General features: G+C 35.8%; 2 protein-coding genes across 2 annotated transcripts in view; one reads left to right on the forward strand and one right to left on the reverse strand.

The window, feature by feature from the left end:
* Nucleotides 1-376: 376 nt before the first annotated feature.
* LOC120426093 (40S ribosomal protein S2-like) lies at nucleotides 377-8258 on the forward strand. Its single transcript, XM_039590796.2, is given in 5 exon segments — nucleotides 377-708; nucleotides 772-1327; nucleotides 1329-1569; nucleotides 1667-1846; nucleotides 7616-8258. Coding segments are annotated over 4 exon segments (783 nt in total). The 5' UTR covers nucleotides 377-708; nucleotides 772-1018; the 3' UTR covers nucleotides 7669-8258.
* A 3883-nt stretch (nucleotides 8259-12141) lies between these two features.
* The window catches only part of LOC120414034 (uncharacterized), a 105168-nt gene continuing 94114 nt past the window's right edge, over nucleotides 12142-23195 (reverse strand). Inside the window, exon 5 of the mRNA XM_052707073.1 lies at nucleotides 12142-12213. Within this exon, the coding sequence (XP_052563033.1) occupies nucleotides 12142-12213 (72 nt within the window). The remainder of the gene's footprint in view (nucleotides 12214-23195) is intronic.

A 23195-nucleotide genomic window follows, 5' to 3' on the forward strand; every position in this document is an offset into this window, starting at 1 on the left:
ATAACCCCAAAATTCAAGCTTGAAACCTCAAAACAGCTCAAAACAATCGAATCAAAATATTTTCTTTGTACAATTTGTCATGAAAATACAGCAGCAGATTGCCCGATACACAATGGTTGTTTTAAAGAAAGCTAAAAAACTGGTAAATTTGGGTTGAAAACTTTTTATCCGAGGTCAAATATGTAATTTAGAGTCTCTCGAGGCACATTCATAAGAAATTTGATGGATTTGAACCCATCGATTTCCATCGACTTTTCTGAAGAAAAATAATATTAAATCGAAAAAAAATCTTTTAAAAAAGTTTCTCTAGACCCCCGGACGAAATATTTCGCCAGACCCCGCAAAATGTCGGGAAAGAGCCCTTTTTTCACACGGAACAAAATCTGGTCGCTGGATCCGAAAAATATTTTCGATGAATTTGAAAACATTGGATGTTTCCGAAATCATCGAGAATGTTTGCGATATTGGAAAAAATGTTTTCGATATTGAAGCAAAAAGTTTGCAAAATCGAAAACACCATGTTAGCGGCGCATTTTTTTGCCCGGTCCGCCGCAGCCAATGCGTTACGCTGTCAGGATCAGCTGTTCGCATCTTTCGCAAGTAGTAAACAAACAGCAAACCTAACCTATTTTTATTTTGTTCATTTCGTTGAGTACCGTTTATTTTTTTTAGAAATAAGTGTTCCGGTCATGTTTCAACAGTTGTACGGTGAGTATAACAATCTATGAACCGAATAATTCAAATTATCATAAATTTTCTGTTTCGCTTCAGGTTGGCACGGTGGTCTGCAAGTTTTAATAGTCCGGGAAAGAACTGCTGAGCTCGACATTCGATCGAGCATGAAACGAAAATGCGGAGCACACGGACCGGTCTACGTTCTTGCTGTGCAAAAGATTTGACCAGACCCAGGAACCGAAACCCCGGAGGTCCGCCACTAAAAAATGGGCTCAAGTAGCCCATGAATTCCAGCCTCTCATCGGTGTGGATAGATCTCGGTTAAACAAGAATACACCGCTGGATGGAACCTGCTCCACCAGGTCCAACTGCTGCTGAGTGGCGTTTTTCTTTTCAAGGATCAAAAACCCACGATTCTGCGCCGGAAACAGTTCCGAAACGGACAAATCTTCAAGGATTTGGTTCTTGCGGTGGTGCCGGTGCTGGCCGCGGAGAACGCGGACGGAGCCGTGGTCGTGGCGGCAAGGAAGACTCCAAGGAATGGGTTCCAGTGACCAAGCTGGGTCGCCTGGTGCGCGATGGTAAGATCCGCGCCCTGGAGGAGGTCTACCTGTACTCGCTCCCGATCATGAGCCGCTCGCTCAAGTACGAATGTGTTGTAGATCATGCCCGGCCAAAAGCAGACTCGTGCCGGCCAGCGTACCCGTTTCAAGACGTTCGTCGCCATCGGTGACTCCAACGGCCACATCTGTCTCGGCGTCAAGTACAGCAAGGAAGTGGCCACCGCCATCCGCAGTGCCATTATCCTGGCCAAGCTGTCGGTCGTGCCGGTTCGCCGTGGTTACTGGGGTAACAAGATCGGCAAGCCCCACACCGTGCCCTGCAAGGTCTTTGGTAAGTTCGGTTCCGCCCTGGTGTGCCTCAATCCGGCTCTCCGTAGTACCGGCATTGTGCTTTCAAACAAAACTCAAAAGCTTCTTTCCAATTCCAGCCGGCGGAACTTGCCACCCCATCTATGCATTTCCGACGATGATTGACACGGATGTCCGGTATCTTTGTGCCTCGCTAAGCAATTCGAGCTTGACCGGAGCATCGTTGGTGGAGGACCACGGCCATACGACTTCAACAATATTACCCATTGCGTACGCCACAGCACCGACGACAACCTATGGTAGAGGCTATTTAATCGCCGTTGTAAAATAGTCGGTGCAAAACACAAAAAAAAACAAAGTACAAAAACACCAATGAAACCAGTAGGAAAACAACAACAAAAACATACGAAAAAAATAAACAACATACATAAAAAAAATTACAAAAACACTAAAATACACAAATACTAAAACAACTAAATTGACAAAAAAAGTTCAATGCTAATGTAAATGACAAAATTCATAAATTTCAGCATTCTAAAAAAACAAAAATACAAAAATACAAAAATAAAAAAATACAAAAATACAAAAATACAAAAATAAAAAAATACAAAAATAAAAAAATACAAAAATAAAAAAATACAAAAATACAAAAATACAAAAATACAAAAATACAAAAATACAAAAATACAAAAATACAAAAATACAAAAATACAAAAATACAAAAATACAAAAATACAAAAATACAAAAATACAAAAATACAAAAATACAAAAATACAAAAATACAAAAATACAAAAATACAAAAATACAAAAATACAAAAATACAAAAATACAAAAATACAAAAATACAAAAATACAAAAATACAAAAATACAAAAATACAAAAATACAAAAATACAAAAAAATACAAAAATACAAAAATACAAAAATACAAAAATACAAAAATACAAAAATACAAAAATACAAAAATACAAAAATACAAAAATACAAAAATACAAAAATACAAAAATACAAAAATACAAAAATACAAAAATACAAAAATACAAAAATACAAAAATACAAAAATACAAAAATACAAAAATACAAAAATACAAAAATACAAAAAAACAAAAATACAAAAATACAAAAATACAAAAATACAAAAATACAAAAATACAAAAATACGAAAATACAAAAATACAAAAATACAAAAATACAAAAATACAAAAATACAAAAATACAAAAATACAAAAATACAAAAATACAAAAACACCAAAATACAAAAATACAAAAAAAAATTAGAATTTTAGAATTATAGAATTTTAGAATTTTAGAATTTTAGAATTTTAGAATTTTAGAATTTTAGAATCTTAGAATTTTAGAATTTTAGAATTTTAGAACTTTAGAATTTTAGAATTTTAGAATTTTAGAATTTTAGAATTTTAGAATTTTAGAATTTTAGAATTTTAGAATTTTAGAATTTTAGAATTTTAGAATTTTAGAATTTTAGAATTTTAGAATTTTAGAATTTTAGAATTTTAGAATTTTAGAATTTTAGAATTTTAGAATTTTAGAATTTTAGAATTTTAGAATTTTAGAATTTTAGAATTTTAGAATTTTAGAATTTTAGAATTTTAGAATTTTAGAATTTTAGAATTTTAGAATTTTAGAATTTTAGAATTTTAGAATTTTAGAATTTTAGAATTTTAGAATTTTAGAATTTTAGAATTTTAGAATTTTAGAATTTTAGAATTTTAGAATTTTAGAATTTTAGAATTTTAGAATTTTAGAATTTTAGAATTTTAGAATTTTAGAATTTTAGAATTTTAGAATTTTAGAATTTTAGAATTTTAGAATTTTAGAATTTTAGAATTTTAGAATTTTAGAATTTTAGAATTTTAGAATTTTAGAATTTTAGAATTTTAGAATTTTAGAATTTTAGAATTTTAGAATTTTAGAATTTTAGAATTTTAGAATTTTAGAATTTTAGAATTTTAGAATTTTAGAATTTTAGAATTTTAGAATTTTAGAATTTTAGAATTTTAGAATTTTAGAATTTTAGAATTTTAGAATTTTAGAATTTTAGAATTTTAGCTAAAATTCTAAAATTCTAAAATTCTAAAATTCTAAAATTCTAAAATTCTAAAATTCTAAAATTCTAAAATTCTAAAATTCTAAAATTCTAAAATTCTAAAATTTTAGAATTTTAGAATTTTAGAATTTTAGAATTTTAGAATTTTAGAATTTTAGAATTTTAGAATTTTAGAATTTTAGAATTTTAGAATTTTAGAATTTTAGAATTTTAGAATTTTAGAATTTTAGTATTTTAGAATTTTAGAATTTTAGAATTTTAGAATTTTAGAATTTTAGAATTTTAGAATTTTAGAATTTTAGAATTTTAGAATTTTAGAATTTTAGAATTTTAGAATTTTAGAATTTTAGAATTTTAGAATTTTAGAATTTTAGAATTTTAGAATTTTAGAATTTTAGAATTTTAGAATTTTAGAATTTTAGAATTTTAGAATTTTAGAATTTTAGAATTTTAGAATTTTAGAATTTTAGAATTTTAGAATTTTAGAATTTTAGAATTTTAGAATTTTAGAATTTTAGAATTTTAGAATTTTAGAATTTTAGAATTTTAGAATTTTAGAATTTTAGAATTTTAGAATGAGCTCCCTACGTGTACGCACGAGAGCATGCAGCTAGTGCTCAGTGCTCCATCGTTTTTTCGATTTTTTCGCCGTGATTGATTGTGGTTACCCGCGAGTTTGCTTCTCCAGCATGCCAAAGGCCGGCCGTGGCCGTGGCAGTTCGAGTGCGGCCTCGAAAAACCCGCGAAGTTCGTCTACCGGCCGTGTGCAAAAAGGTAAACAAACCAACGCCGTGTCGGCCGCCATCGCGCAGGGGAGCGTCAGCGCTGAAGGCATCGACAAAAAGTTACTACATCCTGGATATGTCCCAAGATCACCAGTGCGAACCCGTTCCGGTACTTCCGGTGCCACGACCAGTGGCACATCAACATCCGCCAACATCCCCATCAGGAACGAGTTCCAGATGCTGAGCGACGACGAAGAAAATAACAACTCTGACGGTAGCAGCACTACCGACGACGACGACGACGATGATGGTCGTGCACGGAAAAAAGTGCCGACGTCAAAAAAGAACAACTCTCCAGCGGAACGTAGACCACCTCCAATTTTTGTTTTGGACACGTTAGCGGACGATGTTGACGAGTTGCTGGAAGGCCTCGGATATTGTCTGAAAATCGGTAAGTCGGCAGTGCAAGTGATCACACTGACCAAAAGGAATTTTGACCTGGTGTTTGAAGAATTGAAGCGTAGCAACTTCAACTTCTACACATTCAACCCCGAGAAGCCCCCTGTTAAGGTTGTCTTGCAGGGTTATCAAGACCGTCCGATCTCCGACCTGAAGGGTCACCTTTCGGACGCCGGAATAAAACCGCGGGAGATTAAAGTGCTCTCGCGCAAGACAACGGTAACAGGTACACACACACTGTACCTGTTGTACTTCGACCGCGGCACCGTCAAGATCCAAGACCTGCGGCGGACTAAAACATTGGACGGTTTTTGGGTAAACTGGCGGTTTTACACCAAGAACCCGACGGACGTAGCGCAATGCCACCGTTGCCAGAAATTCGGCCACGGCTCGCGGAACTGCAACCTCCGGCCCCGCTGCGTGAAGTGCGGTGAGTCACACCTCTCGGAGGCGTGCGCACTGCCACGAAAGGCGGACTTGGGGGACAAGGCAGAACAAACCAAGCCACGCGTAAAGTGCGCGAACTGTGACGGCAACCATACCGGCAATTACCGCGGATGCGTCGCGCGCAAGGCCTACCTCGAGGAGCAGGAAAAGAGAAAAAAGAAAGCGTCCCACCCTCCTCAGCGAAGTACGAGCGCAGCCGTTCCTGCAGCTGGACAGCGTACGGTTCCAGCGGAAAACTCAGCGTTCCCTCCTGGTTGGGGGCGTTCGTTCGCCAGCGTGGTCGCTGCCGGTAGCGGCAGTACGGCCCAGCAAGAAGTCACCGGGGAAGATCTCTTCACCCTGCCGGAGTTCTTTGCTCTCGCGGGGGAGATGATGACGCGGTTTCGGAGCTGCCGGAACAAGGCAGAACAATTCCTGGCCCTTGGGGAACTGATGATCAAACACATCTACAAAGGATAAATTTTCTGTGATCTAGTATTAAGCTTACTCTTCCTCTATCCCCTTTCCTTTGCAATTTCTGTAAGTTTTTTTTTTTTATAGTTTTTTCTTACTCTTGCTAGTGCCTTAGTTAAAGAAATAATTGTTCCTAAATGGATAATGATGCAACACACAGCTGTAAGGAACTCCAAAACTCTGTTATGCACTTCAAAATAACTCATTGTATCTTGATTATTCACCAATAAAACCGAATTGAATTGAATTGAAAGAATTTTAGAATTTTAGAATTTTAGAATTTTAGAATTTTAGAATTTTAGAATTTTAGAATTTTAGAATTTTAGAATTTTAGAATTTTAGAATTTTAGAATTTTAGAATTTTAGAATTTTAGAATTTTAGAATTTTAGAATTTTAGAATTTTAGAATTTTAGAATTTTAGAATTTTAGAATTTTAGAATTTTAGAATTTTAGAATTTTAGAATTTTAGAATTTTAGAATTTTAGAATTTTAGAATATTAGAATTTTAGAATTTTAGAATTTTAGAATTTTAGAATTTTAGAATTTTAGAATTTTAGAATTTTAGAATTTTAGAATTTTAGAATTTTAGAATTTTAGAATTTTAGAATTGTAGAATTTTAGAATTTTAGAATTTTAGAATTTTAGAATTTTAGAATTTTAGAATTTTAGAATTTTAGAATTTTAGAATTTTAGAATTTTAGAATTTTAGAATATTAGAATTTTAGAATTTTAGAATTTTAGAATTTTAGAATTTTAGAATTTTAGAATTTTAGAATTTTAGAATTTTAGAATTTTAGAATTTTAGAATTTTAGAATTTTAGAATTTTAGAATTTTAGAATTTTAGAATTTTAGAATTTTAGAATTTTAGAATTTTAGAATCTTAGAATTTTAGAATTTTAGAATTTTAGAATTTTAGAATTTTAGAATTTTAGAATTTTAGAATTTTAGAATTTTAGAATTTTAGAATTTTAGAATTTTAGAATTTTAGAATTTTAGAATTTTAGAATTTTAGAATTTTAGAATTTTAGAATTTTAGAATTTTAGAATTTTAGAATTTTAGAATTTTAGAATTTTAGAATTTTAGAATTTTAGAATTTTAGAATTTTAGAATTTTAGAATTTTAGAATTTTAGAATTTTCGAGAATTTTAGAATTTTAGAATTTTCGAGAATTTTGAAGAATTTCAGAGAATTTTGAAATGAATAAGAGAATTCTAGAGATTTTTTTAAGAATTTTGAAGAATTTTACAGAATTTCAGAAGTTTTTAGAGAATTTTCAAAATGTTTAGAATTTTGTTTTAGATTTATATAATTTTAGAGATATTTGTAATTTTTGTTGAGAATTTCAAAGAGTTTTGGAATATTAAGAGAATTTTAGTGACCTTTAAAGAATTTTATTAAATTTGAAGGAGTTTTGAGAGAATTTGAAAGAAATTTTATAGAATTTAAAAGGTTTTTAGATAATTTTGGAATATTATGTAGAATTTTAGAAATTTTAAAGAATTTAAGCTAATTTTCGAGATTTTTGGAAAATTTTAGAGAATTCTAGAGAATTTTTAGAAAATTTTAGAGAATTTTGAAGAATTTCATAGAATTTTGGTAACTTTTGGAGAGTTTTGCAAAATTATGGAGAATTTTGAAAATTTTAGAGTACTTTAGTGAATTTTAAAGATTTAAAGAAAATTTTGGAAAAGTTTTGAGAATTTTAGAGAATTTCATAGATTTTTTAGGATGGAAAATTTTAGAAATTTTTAAAGAATTCCGGCAAATTCTAGAAAATTTTGATGATTTTAGAGAATTTGAGAATACTTTAAAGGGAATTCTAGAGATTTTTTTAAAGAGAATTTTGTAAAATTATTTTATTTGAGTCGAGAGACAATAATATTGCAATTTATTTTTGTGTTATCTTTCACAGGCTCGCGACTGCAGCCTGAGTTTGGCAAACGCCTTCACAGATCCGACTGCTAGCGGATATTCTGAGGACTTGTTCCAGGCGGGCGGTTTTCAATCGGAGGACACTCTGCTCAAGTCGATCCTTGAGGTGTAGGAAGGAATTGGAATCGTGATCGTCATTTTGGCGCCTTTGTTGCCCTCGTGTGGCGCCAGATGCTCCAGAGTCACTCGGGCTCCGCCATGAACCTGAGTCCGCACTAAGGCCGTTCCCGAAGGCACGAAAAGGGAAAGAGCAACAACCTCCATGACGAGGAGAACTTCTGATGGTACGCGAATCCGCTCAAGGGACGTGCCAGATCAACCACCCGTGCACGCTGCACCTGTCTCAGCACCTCCTCCGGATCGGCTTGCCGCCGACGTCACCGAGCACGAGAAGGACCTGAAGAATCGTCACCGAAAACATCGCCGTCGCGGTGACGGTTCCGGCCACAAAGACTTTAGCAAGTGCATGGCGTATTTTTTACCAAGCAAAAGCAAAACACAACTAATAGAATCAAAATTTCGTAGTAAACAACTCACGTAATTGCTCTGATTCGGTTTTGTACTATGAATAAATGAATATAAATAATAAACTTCTTCTTCTTCTTATTTCCACCAAAAAAATCGGGAATCAACGGTCAATTCAAAAAGGTAAATATTGTGGTGGCTGCGTGCTGCGTGCTTTTGGCGGGGTAGGCGTTACTGCGTTACGTTTGCGATATCGAAAATAATCGTTTCCCACATTGACTGGGCAGCCCGCCGGCGGTTCGCTGGCGGACCGCCAAACCGCTCTGGCGATCCGCCAGCGTTTGAGTTGGCGGACCACGGGCGACCTGCTGGCGGATAAAATTTGCAACAATTTGGCGCACGATCAGTTTTTTTATCGTGACGTTGGTCCGCCAGCGACTCGCCCCGGGGTCGCCCAGGTTTGCCTTGAAATGTTTCACCCGCCGTTCATCCGCCCCACATACGCCGTTTTGTATGGTTCAACCGCCCCTATAGGATGGTCCGCCAGCGGGTCGCCCCCGATCCGCCCCCTATATAAAGTTCATCCGCCCAAAAAGCCCCAACCGCCTTGGCTCGCCCTTGATGCGCCTCTCATATACGGTACAGCCGCCCCTGTAGGTTGGTTCGCCAGCGAGTCGCCTTTGATACGCCCCCCATATAAAATTCATCCGCCCAAAAAGCCCCAACCGCCTTGGCTCGCCCTTGATGCGCCTTTCATATACGGTACAGCCGCCCCTGTAGGTTGGTTCGCCAGCGGGTCGCCCTTGATACGCCCCCCATATAAAATTCATCCGCCCAAAAAGCCCCAACCGCCTTGGCTCGCCCTTGATGCGCCTTTCATATACGGTACAGCCGCCCCTGTAGGTTGGTTCGCCAGCGAGTCGCCTTTGATACGCCCCCCATATAAAATTCATCCGCCCAAAAAGCCCCAACTGCCTTGGCTCGCCCTTGATGCGCCTTTCATATACGGTACAGCCGCCCCTGTAAGATGATCCGCCAGCGGGTCGCCCCCGATCCGCCCCCTTTATAAAGTTCATCCGCCCAAAAAGCCCCAACCGCCTTGGCTCGCCCTTGATGCGCCTTTCATATACGGTACAGCCGCCCCTGTAAGATGGTCCGCCAGCGGGTCGCCCCCGATCCGCCCCCTATATAAAGTTCATCCGCCCAAAATGCCCCAACCGCCTTGGCTCGCCCTTGATGCGCCTTTCATATACGGTTCAGCCGCCCCTGTAAGATGGTCCGCCAGCGGGTCGCCCCCGATCCGCCCCCTATATAAAGTTCATCCGCCCAAAATGCCCCAACCGCCTTGGCTCGCCCTCGATTCGCCATTCACACATATTTCATCTGCCCAAGCAGAATACCCGTTCAGGTTCCTTCAGGATTCTGATAGTGTTTTTTCAAGTTCATCTAAAACGGAAAAAACACAAAGTGCCTTATATAGAAATGCAGATCTTTGTAGATTCTTGTGTGCTGAAATTTAGAAATAAAGCAAAAATATGAAAAAAAAAACATAATTTTCAACATAATTTTGTTCTCAATACATCTTACGTGCGTTGTTAGTTCACTGAGGTGAAATGATGAAAAAAATAAAGAAACAAAATAATATATTGATAAGCAAACTTGTTGCGAAGATTTTCCATTTCCTGCAAATAAAAATAATTCTTTAACTAATTCTTAAAAGCTAAATTATTTAAAATGTTCATGTATTATTGGTACTTACATATAAATAGGCAACGTATTGAATGTTAACAATTCATACTCTAATCTAATCAAACACAAGCGCAGCTAATCCGAAGAAAGTATCCTAGTAGATTACACCCCATGTTCTTTCTTGTCATTCAATCTATATATATAAAAAATTTCGACGGTTTTGTTCGAACGCGAATCAGTTCAATACGGAGCGTCGGATCGAGGTGCTCTTTGTTGCGTTGGGTTCGTATAAGCCCAAGGAAGGTTCTTACGCTAACTAAATGACACTTTGGCCACTCTGGAACCGATTCCGGAAAAGCTGCAGATTGTATGGGAAAAGTTACGTAAAATCAAATTTTGATCACAGGATGCTGAATAATCAAACAAGCATGAAACGTTAGGAAACCAAAAAAGGGCAGGACGAAGTTTGCCGGGAAGAGCTTGTTTGATCATATATTGTATGGGGGAATGGTAGATCTGAATATAAAAATAAATCTTACAGTGAAAAGATAAATACAAATAAGCAGTAAATTTAAAGATGATTCCGGGAAGCTGCAAAACAAACAACTATAATTAAAAAGACAAATGCTCCAGATGGTTCCATTGCTGAAAGAAAAGGAATAGGATAAGGAAGGATATAAACATTTAAATAAATCATCTAGTGAATAGATAAATGTGGGCATTAAAATTGAAGAAGATTCCCGGAAGCTGGAAGAATGATTATTATTTTTTAAAGACAAATTCTTCAGATGATTCCATTGCTTTTTCAGTAACTGTCGTTAGTCCATGAAATTTGATCATATATGGTATGGAGGAATGGTAGAAAAAAGGACAAGGAATAGGAATGATATAAACATTCAAATAAATCAAATGAAGAATAGATAAATACATATAAGCAGTTCATTTATAAATGATCCAGGAAGCTGTAAAAAAAAATTAAACAAAATTTTAAATGATATTGTTGCCGCTGAAATGATAATTGAAAATAATTGAAATTACTTCCTACCCATGTCCTGCATCATGCACACCTAAAAAACGTCAAACAAAAGAAAGAAAAAAATCGCTGCTGCACCACTAATTGCCTCCACTGCTGGCACTGAACCCGAACCTTTGGAGTGTTAACATTCACCCAAAAAAACATTAACATTAATTGAGTAAACATTGGCACAAAATCCGCTTTGTAAATGCCACCTCGATACTCTTCAAGAGGTTTCCCTGGGAATGATATACTTTTTACCAAAATGTACACCAAATTTCCATACAAACATACAAATAAGTACAAATCAAATCATAACAACAATGAAACATATCAAATTCTAAGTATTCCAAACTTGATTCCAAATGTTTGCACATCTGCCAACAATATTTATAAGGGGTGTCACATAAATTACACCAACAATAACGATTATTCTTGCAAAACAACCTTCAATCACTATTTCAAACGCACTTTCAACTGTTTGTTTACATAAGTAAACAATCTAAACAACACAACACTTCTCCCAACACAAACTTAACAACGAAAATCAGCAGCCGCCGATTAAATAACAACACCCACCGAAGCTCGTTGAAAACTGACTGAAATGTCAAATTCGAAATAAATTCCTTCAGATGCAAACCGCCACGGCAATCAGCCTTTGGCTCGCCGCGGCGATTGAGGGGCGAACGATATTGAAACATTTCAGCGATCAGTTTGAACCGCCCAGGCGATGCGCCCATGGCACGCCAAGGCGGATGGAGGGCGGACGAAATTGAAAAATTTCAAATGTCAAATTTCAACCGCCCAGGCGGCCCGCCCTCGGTCCGCCAGGGCGGTTCTAGGGCGGACCACACGATCAGTAACGGCCGCCGATGCATAACGTCCGCACTGAGTTAATGTGGGTTGCGATATTGGAAGCAATGCTTCCTGCTGACGGGTGCAAACCAAGATTTGCGATTTTTAGAGTAAATCGGAAGCAAAGTTTGCGATTCCGCAAACCGGATTTTGTTCCGTGCATGGTGCCAAATATCAGACTTGCCGATTTTTTTTCTTAAGTTTGTTTAGGAAACACACCGTGTAATCTAACTTTGATTCATAGTTTTGTGTTGTGAAATCTTTAGTAGAACATTAAAATTTTTAATGAATCCAAACTACTTTTTCCGTGCACGCAACTCCAGTCCAGAGATGACAATATTTGGAAAATCAGCAGGGAACGTCCCCGTTCTCGGGTTAGTTGTCCCGCAAAGCTGTGTGTCTCCTTCGGGTTTGTTTTGTTATCTAATTAAAAGTTTGATTTATGATAAATAGTTTCCCTGGGTTCAATAAATCATCGTCTGCTACTGCTGCTTCAGAGTTGACTGGATGCTGGAGAAGCCCGTTGAGATGATGCTTAATGGTCCGAAATGGATCTACGCGACGATTACGGAACGGGGGACGGTAGTTGTGGGAACCGCAGAAGTTGTCTCATATGGTCTGCGGAACGACGCGTCTGATGCTGATCGAGTGAGTCGTTTGGCGGAGGTGACGAATTATGCCTGGCAAGTGTTGCCAGCAACACCGATGAAGACTTTGCACCATCCGTCAACGCGTTTGCTTAACGGCTTAAAATCCGGGAGTTTTTGATTTTCCAAACCACTTTGTCGTCGTCGTTTGTTTTGATGGTGGCGTTCTTCCGGATGTTCCAATTTTGGCACCATGAAACCAACCACCCCCTCAAACCGGAACTTCGTTCAAAAGGCGCTGTGATGCTGCCGGGAGGCCGTGAAATTAGGACCTGCTGTGTCTACGTTATAATTTAGCACCATCAACCGACGACGACGACGGAGACCGCATGCGATGTAACAGGCTCAACCACGAGGATGATGACACGACCTAGAATGAACGATGACAGCGCGTGCAAGGATTCGCAGCCGGGAGCGTTTTTCCCGTGTGTGAGTTGGCAACCGGGATGGGGGTGATAGGTTAGGAGATAGGATTCACCGCCTGCGGACCTATAAATCATAATTTTGTGCAAACACATGGCTTTTGCATGGAAAGAGTGTTAACAACGCGGCATGAATTTGCGCGCGTACACGCAAGTTGACTTCCGGTGGGGGCTGGTCGGGAATACAAATTTGAAGATTCAAGGTTCATGGTTTTCATTCTTGATATGAATGTTTTATCCAGTTTTAGTAACAGATTAACAAACAATATTTAAATGATTTTTTCTCAAACCGAAATGAATTGATTTAACTAACCCACTTTTGTTTTGTTTTACGAAGCTGTTTTGTAAAGTTCAGTGAGAAATTTTTACTAAGTTTTTTGCTAGGTGTTTTTCGTTTAAAACATTTTTATGTGATCTTTTTTCAGTTTTTCTATTGTTTTCAAGAGCATAGATTTTCATATGGGTCATTCTCCGCCAACTCATTCTTCAGTTGCCTCAACCCTTTGTCAGTACGCGTTAACCTTTGTCTTGATGGGTAATTTTGGACCCTTATTACGAATCCGAGGTCTTTTTTATATCTTGTGACACTGGGACAGTATGACCCAGCTGTTTCAACTGTTTCAAAATTTTTTTTAATGAACAATTCAGATATTTCATGAAGAAAACACGCAAAGTCCTTATATTTATACATCATTTTTTGTATGTTTATGCTCTACAACTTTTGAAGAGGAGTTGGAGCAACTTTTTCCGATTTCGTGTGAGTTGGCAGAGTATATGGGCAGTTTTCACTGAAGTGGGTTCTTGGTTTATACCCCATCTGAATATTGGGAAACAATAAAATTCAAAAATTTTAAGTGTCATTCAGTCTTCGGATATCAATATCTCAGAAACTGACGGTCCGATTTTCATTGTCAAAAAGTAATTTTTTTGAAGAAAATCCTGCGAATTTTGTTTTTTTTGTAAATAAATTTCAAAGTACGACAAACACTTCAAAAGGGCGTGATATTTTCTGATGAATTTTAAAATAATGTTTAGGAAATTTTCAAATAAAGACTGACATGGACCTTTTCAAGTGATAAGCTAAAATTCCTACTACTTTGCGGAAGATACCAAATCGACAAGAAAATTCTTTCCTAAGATAAAGGCTTTTGAATATTTACGTAACACTTTTGTACGGAAAGTTGCCACAATTTTATGGCGGATTGTATCGGCGAACTAATGATGCAAAAGGCTTCTTTGCCCCTTGGAAAGTTTAAGTCAAATGAAAATTTTAATTAAATGCATTTCAGAATAAGTGTCCGGATAATAAAATTATTCAAATAAATAAATCAAATAGAGATAAATAAATTGATGCAAAAAATTAAAAAATATTCCGCGCGCCGGCAGGGGATTGTTAAATAGGAACGGCCTTATTCTGGGGGGGGGGGGTAGGGGGGGGGGGGGGGGGGGGGGGGGGGGGGGGGGGGGGGGTTAGGGGGGATCAGAGTTTAACTTAAAAAAATGATGGTGTTCAAATTAATTTTTGTTTATATTTTGTGAGGGCGATTTGGAAATTAGGGGTGGGGGGCGGGAAGTGAATAGGGGGGGGAGGGATATTTTTTAGGGGGGAATTTTTTGTATTGTTATGGGGACGGTTAATAGGTTGGTTATGGTTTTGGTAATTATTGTTTATTTTGTTAGGTTGTTGGTTATTTTGTTTTGGTGTGTGGGGTTTGTCTGAGGTGGGATATGGTTTGGTGGGTGTTGGTGGGATTGGTTTATGGGGGGGAATTGTGTTGGAGTATATGTGATAGGGGAATTGGTGAGTATGATGTGGAATGGGTTTGGGGGAGTGGTGTTTTTGTGAGATTGGTAGAGGAGGAATTTAGAAGTTTTGGGGGTTTTTTGGGGTGAAGTAATGGGAATTTTAGGAGGTGAGGGTTAGGGTTGGAGAGGGTTTTGAAGGTGGGAGTGAGAGAGAGGTAGATAGATGTAGAGGGGGGGTTGTTTTTGTAGAGTGTTTATTGGAGTGATTTGGGGGGGGATGGATGGGGGGGTGTGGGGGGTGATTGAGGTTTTATGGGGGGGAAGGAGTTTTGAAATTTTTTGATGGGTGAAGATGGTTGTGAATGTGTTGGTGAATGTTGTTGTGGATGAGTAATTTATTTTGGTTGTTGTGGGTGGTATTAGGATAAGGTTGGTGTAGGTATTGTAGATAGGTTATTTATGATACAAGTCAAAAAAATTGGTGATTTTAATTTAAATTTTTGCAATTCAATTGTGAAACTACTTACTTTTCCTGTCATTCTTGAACGACGAAATAGCCTACTTTTCTGTACCAAAAATAACAGAATCGAATAGCAACACTTTTCAAAATAAATGCTGAATAGTTCTACTTTTCAGCACTCAAATGGGTGCTGAAAAGGTGAACTTTTCAGCACTTGTTTTGAAAAGTAACACTTTTCAACATTTTTTTTATTTAAACGATTTATTGACAAAATACATGAAAATTTGACATAAAATTTCTCTCAGTGTGTGTTTTCTGGAATTGCATAAAATGTTGTATGGAACTCGTTGCAAAATTTGATATTTTCAGCACTCTTCGTATTTATCCAACTCGGTGAACCTCGTTGGATAAATGTACGACTCGTGCTGAAAAAATCCTCTTTTTGCAACTTGTTGCATAAACTACTATTTTGTCACTTGATTTGCAAAAAAAAAAAAACATTTTTTATATGTTTTGGGGGACCAACTTTTCAGAAATTTCCAGGTTGTGCAAAAAATCTTTTGCTTAGTTATGAATTGTTGAATAAAAAAAAATATTGAAAAAAATTGATCGCAAAAATTTTCAACTTCATTTTTCGATGCAAAATCGAATTTGAAATCCAAAAGTACTTCAATGAAATTTTACAAAAGTTTCAAGTTTATGCATTGGAAATCGAACCAACAGTTTCCTTTATATCGTGAGTTGGAAATGAGAAATATACATTTTTCCCAAAATTTAAGCTTGAATGGAACAAAAAATAAAATTTTTGAACAATTTGTCATGGTTTCAACATTTTAAGATAAAAATATGGCAAAAAAACTAAGTTTTAACAAAAAAAATATCGCGAATTAAAATTTTTTTATTGTACTGTACAACTAAATTTAAAAAAAAAATATCAAAATATTTTTTGTTTCTTTTAATGCTGAATTAATTGTTACGGAAATTTTGCTGTTGAAAATATGCAAAAAAATAAATAAAACTAATAATTTATGGAAAAAATATTCTATTTCCAATCTGTTTGAATGCAATACAAAACGATTGAAAAATGATGAAAATGCCTTCATTTAATAAAAATTAAAAAAAATTAAAGGTTATAAATTTTATTCTTAACAATTTTTCAAAGAAACTGTAAATTTATGGCAATCATATTTTTTGTCCCCTGATTTTTTTTGGAAATATTTTAACTTTTATTTTCATAAAAGTTTATCAGTGAATGCTTTTTTAAAATGAGAAATTGCTTTAATTTAAAATTAAACCTGTTAAAAAAAAGTTTACTGAAGTCTCAGACAACATGTTAGGACGTAGTTGTGAAAAAAAACGTTCCTCAAACAAAATCAATCTTGCAACTCAATTTGTTCGCTGTTCAGCTCTCACTCAAAATAAATCTGTCAAAACTTTGATTTCTTTGACACTTTTGACTAGCAAACAATGTCCCAATTTTAATTGGCAATCCATTCGGTAGGCATTGGGACCCTCCTTGTTCATTGTCCTGTTGTCTTCAACAACCATACAATCGCTCCTGTTTCTTTCAAACTTGTTGTCCCTCAACAACCAACCCTTATCAACCAACCAATCATTGCGTAAACATTTGTCACAATTCATGCACACGCACAACTTTATCTGCTCTGGTCTCGTCATGAAATCGAGAGACAGAGAGAAACTTTTTACAAATCCATTTAACCGTGAGCTAAGAAATCTGAGGGACTAATCCCTTACCCAAAAATGAAGCAAAGAAAGAGAAAATAATGAAGTCGCACCACCCTCGCAAAGGGAATAAGCCTAATCACCTTTTTTGCGAGCAAATCTTTTTTTCCATTTTTGGTTTTAAAAATTCCACCACACAATAGAACCGAAAATCAGCTTCTCTTTGTCACAATATTTCCAAAACTTCTTGATGGTGCTGTTTGCATCAGTTAACTGGTTTTGAGGTTTTGGCTGATGAACTTGTTTGGAATGCTAGCCCAAGTAGCTGTTGCTTTTGGGAATTTGTCTGATTTTCTTCAAAGACGACGGATTAAAGATCCATTGAAGAATTTTGCACACATTTTTTCTCCCTCTGTTTTGCTGTGTTTGTGTTTGTTGTTGTTAGGGCTCTATTTTGACATATGCTAACAAAACCCGGTAGCATAACTTTTCTCACCGCAAACTTTCGTGGAAAAGAAGAAAAACTCGAGCGAACCGACACCTTGACAGGGGGCCAAAGAAAGCCAAAAAAAGAAACCACGAAAAAATAAAAAAAAAAACCTGGCAAAAGTTTGGCGTCTAATACAGCGATGGGAATTTGATCAATTCTTGATTCTTTTTATCACGGAAATAATTTAAGAAATTCTCATCACTGCCTTTACCCAAAGAAACAAGAAGCAAACCGCCAGAAACTGGCTGCTGAAGAAGCACCGCCGAGAGGGGGGAAACAGAATGGCTTTTCGACTTTGAAAAAAAGTTGAACGCCGAACCGGGGAGCAAGCCTTACAACACATCACTCAAATTGGACGAGAAAGTCTTTGTGTCGCTGATTGTTCTCGCTGTCTGTGTTGCAACATTAAGTTTTCTATGTGTTTTGTTGTGTTTATCAGTGTTTTGATAGAAGCACTGTTAAAAATTGAGGATAAGTTTTTTTAGAGCAAGAAACAAGAAACAAGAAACAAGAAACAAGAAACAAGAAACAAGAAACAAGAAACAAGAAACAAGAAACAAGAAACAAGAAACAAGAAACAAGAAACAAGAAACAAGAAACAAGAAACAAGAAACAAGAAACAAGAAACAAGAAACAAGAAACAAGAAACAAGAAACAAGAAACAAGAAACAAGAAACAAGAAACAAGAAACAAGAAACAAGAAACAAGAAACAAGAAACAAGAAACAAGAAACAAGAAACAAGAAACAAGAAACAAGAAACAAGAAACAAGAAACAAGAAACAAGAAACAAGAAACAAGAAACAAGAAACAAGAAACAAGAAACAAGAAACAAGAAACAAGAAACAAGAAACAAGAAACAAGAAACAAGAAACAAGAAACAAGAAACAAGAAACAAGAAACAAGAAACAAGAAACAAGAAACAAGAAACAAGAAACAAGAAACAAGAAACAAGAAACAAGAAACAAGAAACAAGAAACAAGAAACAAGAAACAAGAAACAAGAAACAAGAAACAAGAAACAAGAAACAAGAAACAAGAAACAAGAAACAAGAAACAAGAAACAAGAAACAAGAAACAAGAAACAAGAAACAAGAAACAAGAAACAAGAAACAAGAAACAAGAAACAAGAAACAAGAAACAAGAAACAAGAAACAAGAAACAAGAAACAAGAAACAAGAAACAAGAAACAAGAAACAAGAAACAAGAAACAAGAAACAAGAAACAAGAAACAAGAAACAAGAAACAAGAAACAAGAAACAAGAAACAAGAAACAAGAAACAAGAAAACTGTTTACTGTGTCTCTTCTGTTTTTGCAGTTTTTTTTGTTTCTTGCTGTTTTTGCAGTTTTTTTTGTTTCTTGCTGTTTTGCTTTTTTTGCTGTTTTTGCTGTTTTGCTGTTTTTGTTGTTTTTGTTGTTTTTGTTGTTTTTGTTGTTTTTGTTGTTTTTGTTGTTTTTGTTGTTTTTGTTGTTTTTGTTGTTTTTGTTGTTTTTGTTGTTTTTGTTGTTTTTGTTGTTTTTGTTGTTTTTGTTGTTTTTGTTGTTTTTGGTGTTTTTGTTGTTTTTGCTGTTTTTGCTGTTTTTGGTGTTTTTGGTGTTTATGGTGTTTTTGGTGTTTATGCTGTTTTTGCTGATTTTGCTGTTTTTGCTGTTTTTGCTGTTTTTGCTGATTTTGCTGTTTTTGCTGTTTTTACTGTTTTTGCTGTTTTTGCTGTTTTTGCTGTTTTTGCTGATTTTGATGATTTTGCTGTTTTTGCTGTTTTTGCTGTTTATGCTGTTTTTGCTGTTTTTGCTGTTTTTGCTGTTTTTGCTGTTTTTGCTGTTATTTCTGTTTTTGCTGTTCTTGCTGTTCTTGCTGTTTTTGCTTTTTTTGCTGTTTTTGCTGTTTTTGCTGTTTTTGCTGTTTTTGCTGTTTTTGCTGTTTTTGCTGTTTTTGCTGTTTTTGCTGTTTTTGCTGTTTTTGCTGTTTTTGCTGTTTTTGCTGTTTTTGCTGTTTTTGCTGTTTTTGCTGTTTTTGCTGTTTTTTGCTGTTTTTGCTGTTTTTGCTGTTTTTGCTGTTTTTGCTGTTTTTGCTGTTTTTGCTGTTTTTGCTGCTTTTGCTGTTTTTGCTGCTTTTGCTTTTTGCTTTTTGCTTTTTGCTTTTTGCTTTTTGCTTTTTGCTTTTTGCTTTTTGCTTTTTGCTTTTTGCTTTTTGCTTTTTGCTTTTTGCTTTTTGCTTTTTGCTTTTTGCTTTTTTGCTTTTTGCTTTTTGCTTTTTGCTTTTTGCTTTTTGCTTTTTGCTTTTTGCTTTTTGCTTTTTGCTTTTTGCTTTTTGCTTTTTGCTTTTTGCTTTTTGCTTTTTGCTTTTTGTTTTTTGCTTTTTGCTTTTTGCTTTTTGCTTTTTGCTTTTTGCTTTTTGCTTTTTGCTTTTTGCTTTTTGCTTTTTGCTTTTTGCTTTTTGCTTTTTGCTTTTTGCTTTTTGCTTTTTGCTTTTTGCTTTTTGCTTTTTGCTTTTTGCTTTTTGCTTTTTGCTTTTTGCTTTTTGCTTTTTCAAGAGTGTATTTGAAGGGTAACAACCGCCAACATGTGAGGTTCTTTTGACGTCAACCAAGGAATCCAATAAAGAACCCCACACAAGTTTGTTCAGACGCTGCCATTGGCTTCGGCCCAAGAGATGGCTGAGAAGTTTTTTGTTATTGCCAATCAGCTTTCAACTTTTAAAACCTCAAACAGCAGACGGTGAGCTTTTTCACTTTCTGTCATGTTTGTTTTAATTTTCAACTGCATGTCGGCTTTTGGCGGTTTTCGTGGTTTTTACATATTATATACTAATTTTGAGAAAATGTTTTAGAAATTTTGTTTGGAAAAAAATTAACAATTGAGAAACAACATTAACAAAATATTTTTTTACAACTTGATGAAACAATAATTACTCCTCATAAATCCTGAGAATGTAATTCTCTCCACGAACTTGGCAGCCCAAGAGTCACATAAATCCACTCGCAAAACAGGAAAACCGCGTGCGCCATTTGAGTAATGTTCGTGTCTGTCTCAAATGTAACGAGCCACATTTCTCATGGCCACAATCTCGGGCTTTCCCGGGAGCGAGAGATAGCCCGTTTCGCACGTCAGCCCTGATGGGCTCATCCTAACACACCACACACAGGATAAAAAATAAATCCACCAAACACGCGACATCAGCATAGGTTCCACAAAGGGGAAGGGGCGGTCGTCCTGAGCCGGGTTGGCCACCCAAAAAACCATCAACGCGTGGCCGGCCACAAATCATATTAAATTTATAAGCACGACACTCCTGGTGGCGATAGCCCCACTCACGTGGTCCTTTCCCGGCCGCCGCAGGACCTTCCACATGTTGGCAAAACAAAGCCAGCAACACCTCGAGCAGGCTCTCAGCTGATGTTCTGTGTGGAACCTGTAACGCAGGCACGTGGGGCAACGGCACTCATCATCACCATCATCGTAATCCTCGTTTTCGGTCCTCTTCCCTCGTGATCCATGGAAATCCTCGTCCCGAAAATTTGGACCCGTTCCAGGTGGTAGATCATATAGACAGGCTCCTAATCCACGTAAAACCGAATCAATTTTCATAGAGTGGCTGACTGAGGCCGAATAAACTAGGAAAGTTCAAAGCGAACACAGTTTGTTAGCTACTTTTGTTTTACATTTACAAGGTTTGCTTGTTAAGTTGTTTGCAAGATACTTTTTAAGAGTTTGCTAATAAAAAAACCTGGAATTTACTATAAGAACACAATTTGTTATGTAGAAAAAAACATTTATTGTTATTTATATTGTTGCACAAAATGTGTTTTGATTTTACTTATTCAAAAAATAACATGAAAAAAAACTTAAAAATAACAATTCATGTTATTCGTTTCACAAGACATGTTCCCAATAACCAATCCAATTTCAATCGGGCTCCCAAGCCTAGTGTCAGCGATTCCAGCCAAAATCATCGTCGGAAGTGCAATTGGCTAAGCACAGCGGGGACCCGCGGGTGGTTTCGTGTACGCACATGGGGATCTTGCGTGGTGGAGGGGGGCTGGTAAGTGTCACAGGCAATTTCGAACCCAGACAGGGCCCCAACTGTTTGGCAACAAGAAGGACGACGACGACGAAAGTGCGCGCTTCGACCGCCGCTCAGGCTCGGGGTGCGATTTTATCTTGCGGTTTACCTTATAAAATGTCATAAATTTTGTCACTTCCGGGGTTGAAATTGTTTTCGCGAAGGGGGAAAGGGGTGGTTTGAGCGTGTGGTTTTCGTGGTGGTGGAAACAAACAGTTTGTGCACTGTTGGCTGTTTTGGAGAGAGAATTAATTTTAGGAATACAATCCTTGATCGAGTGTTCAAAAAAATGATGTTTAACTAATAAATATTTCTCTAGCTTTTGGAACATTTGTGGTTTGTGGATGTGGTTTTTTATATTTTTTTTTTGTTTCCATGTTTTTTACAAACATATGTTACTTTTTTTCATACAAGCATTCATATAAGTATGAGTTTATTTGCTGATTTCGCGGTTACAAAAAAGGAAATAAAACCATATTCGAAATATTTCCAATTTAAAATATTAGGGTAATATTCTGTTCAATTTTTTTCTTTTTCGAACTTCTTTCCTTTGCTATTTAGCAAGATTTTTCTCATTTTTTCTTATTCTTCGTAATCTCTTTGTTAACAACAATAATTGCTCCAAAAGGGATTATGATCTAACACACTGTTATGTACTTCGAAAGAACTTATTTCCAGTACAACCAATTTGCATTGAATTGAAAAATAATACTGATATTTTTTCTGAAAAGGTAGTTTTCAAATAAATAAAATATTAAACTAAAGCATTTTTTTGTTATTAGTCTACTTGGCATAATTATAATTTAATTTCAAAACTTCCCCTAAAATTATGGGGGCAATCATTGATAATACTTGTGTTTTCGACAGTAAACTATTTCAAATAAATTGAATCAAATTAGTTTATTTTTGTATTGTTATTCAAATAGGAGTATTTACATTTTTCAATTCTGGGACTACAGATAAAAAGACATAAAACTATAAAAACAAATATTTTAATAAATTCATTGATATTTTGCAAATTTTTGCTTAAAATTTTGGAAAAATGGGCATGAAATCTAAAATTTAAAACTTTTTTCATTAAGCAGGGCTGCGGAGTCGGGTCATATTTCAAACGACTCCGACTCCGACTCCGGCTTTCTCAGATTAGCTGACTCCGACTCCGACTCCGGCTCCGGCTTTGAACAAATGGTTGGCTCCGACTCCGACTCCGACTCCGGCGTACCAACTCTAGCCGACTCCGACTCCGACTCCGACTCCAGCTTTCAACAAATGGTTGGCTCCGACTCCGACTCCGACTCCACATGTTTTTAAATGTTTCAAAAGTTAGTTGACTATTATTAGTTAATTATTTAAATACTCTCTAAGCGTCATGTTTTTCTCAAGAAAAATAAGTTAAGTAAAAGTAAAATAAAGTAAATAAACGGAAAAAAGTTTCTAGGTTACAAGTTTTAAGCGTTATGGAAACAGAAATCAAAAAATATCTTCAGTTTAAGAGGCATTTTGAGAAGAACAGTTTTGTAAGTAAATTTGGATTTATTTGCTTAATCACAAATTTGAAAATATTTTTTTCAGGGCTAGTAAATTTAAATATTAAATTGTTATTTTTGAATGAATAACTAAAAGAAATCTGGCCTTAATGATCTATTGAACATTAAAATTCAATTTGCTCACTTTCAGGCTGACATTTGTAAGAAGCACAGTGACAGGTACCTTGTTTTTTAAATGACAATTTTAAACGAAACTTTTTTTTTGTTTTTTTGTTAAGACGTACATGGACATCACGCCATGGCTGAAGGAGATTATTATTGCAAATCAATGTATCTAAACAAATTCTTCGTGGAAAGGACGCTTAAGATGTCCTTTTCAAATATCTGTGACATGGAAAATATTTTAACCTGCAAATTTTTAATTTATTTTAATTTTAAAATTTTATATACATTAAAAAGGAGGTGTACGATACTTCGTGAATCTTCACCTAAAACGAAGCTTTATGGATGATCTTGCGCCTCCACCAAAATATATGAAAA

The sequence above is a fragment of the Culex pipiens genome, chromosome 2 (genome assembly GCF_016801865.2).
Source record: "Culex pipiens pallens isolate TS chromosome 2, TS_CPP_V2, whole genome shotgun sequence".
Classification (NCBI taxonomy): Eukaryota; Metazoa; Arthropoda; class Insecta; order Diptera; family Culicidae; genus Culex; species Culex pipiens.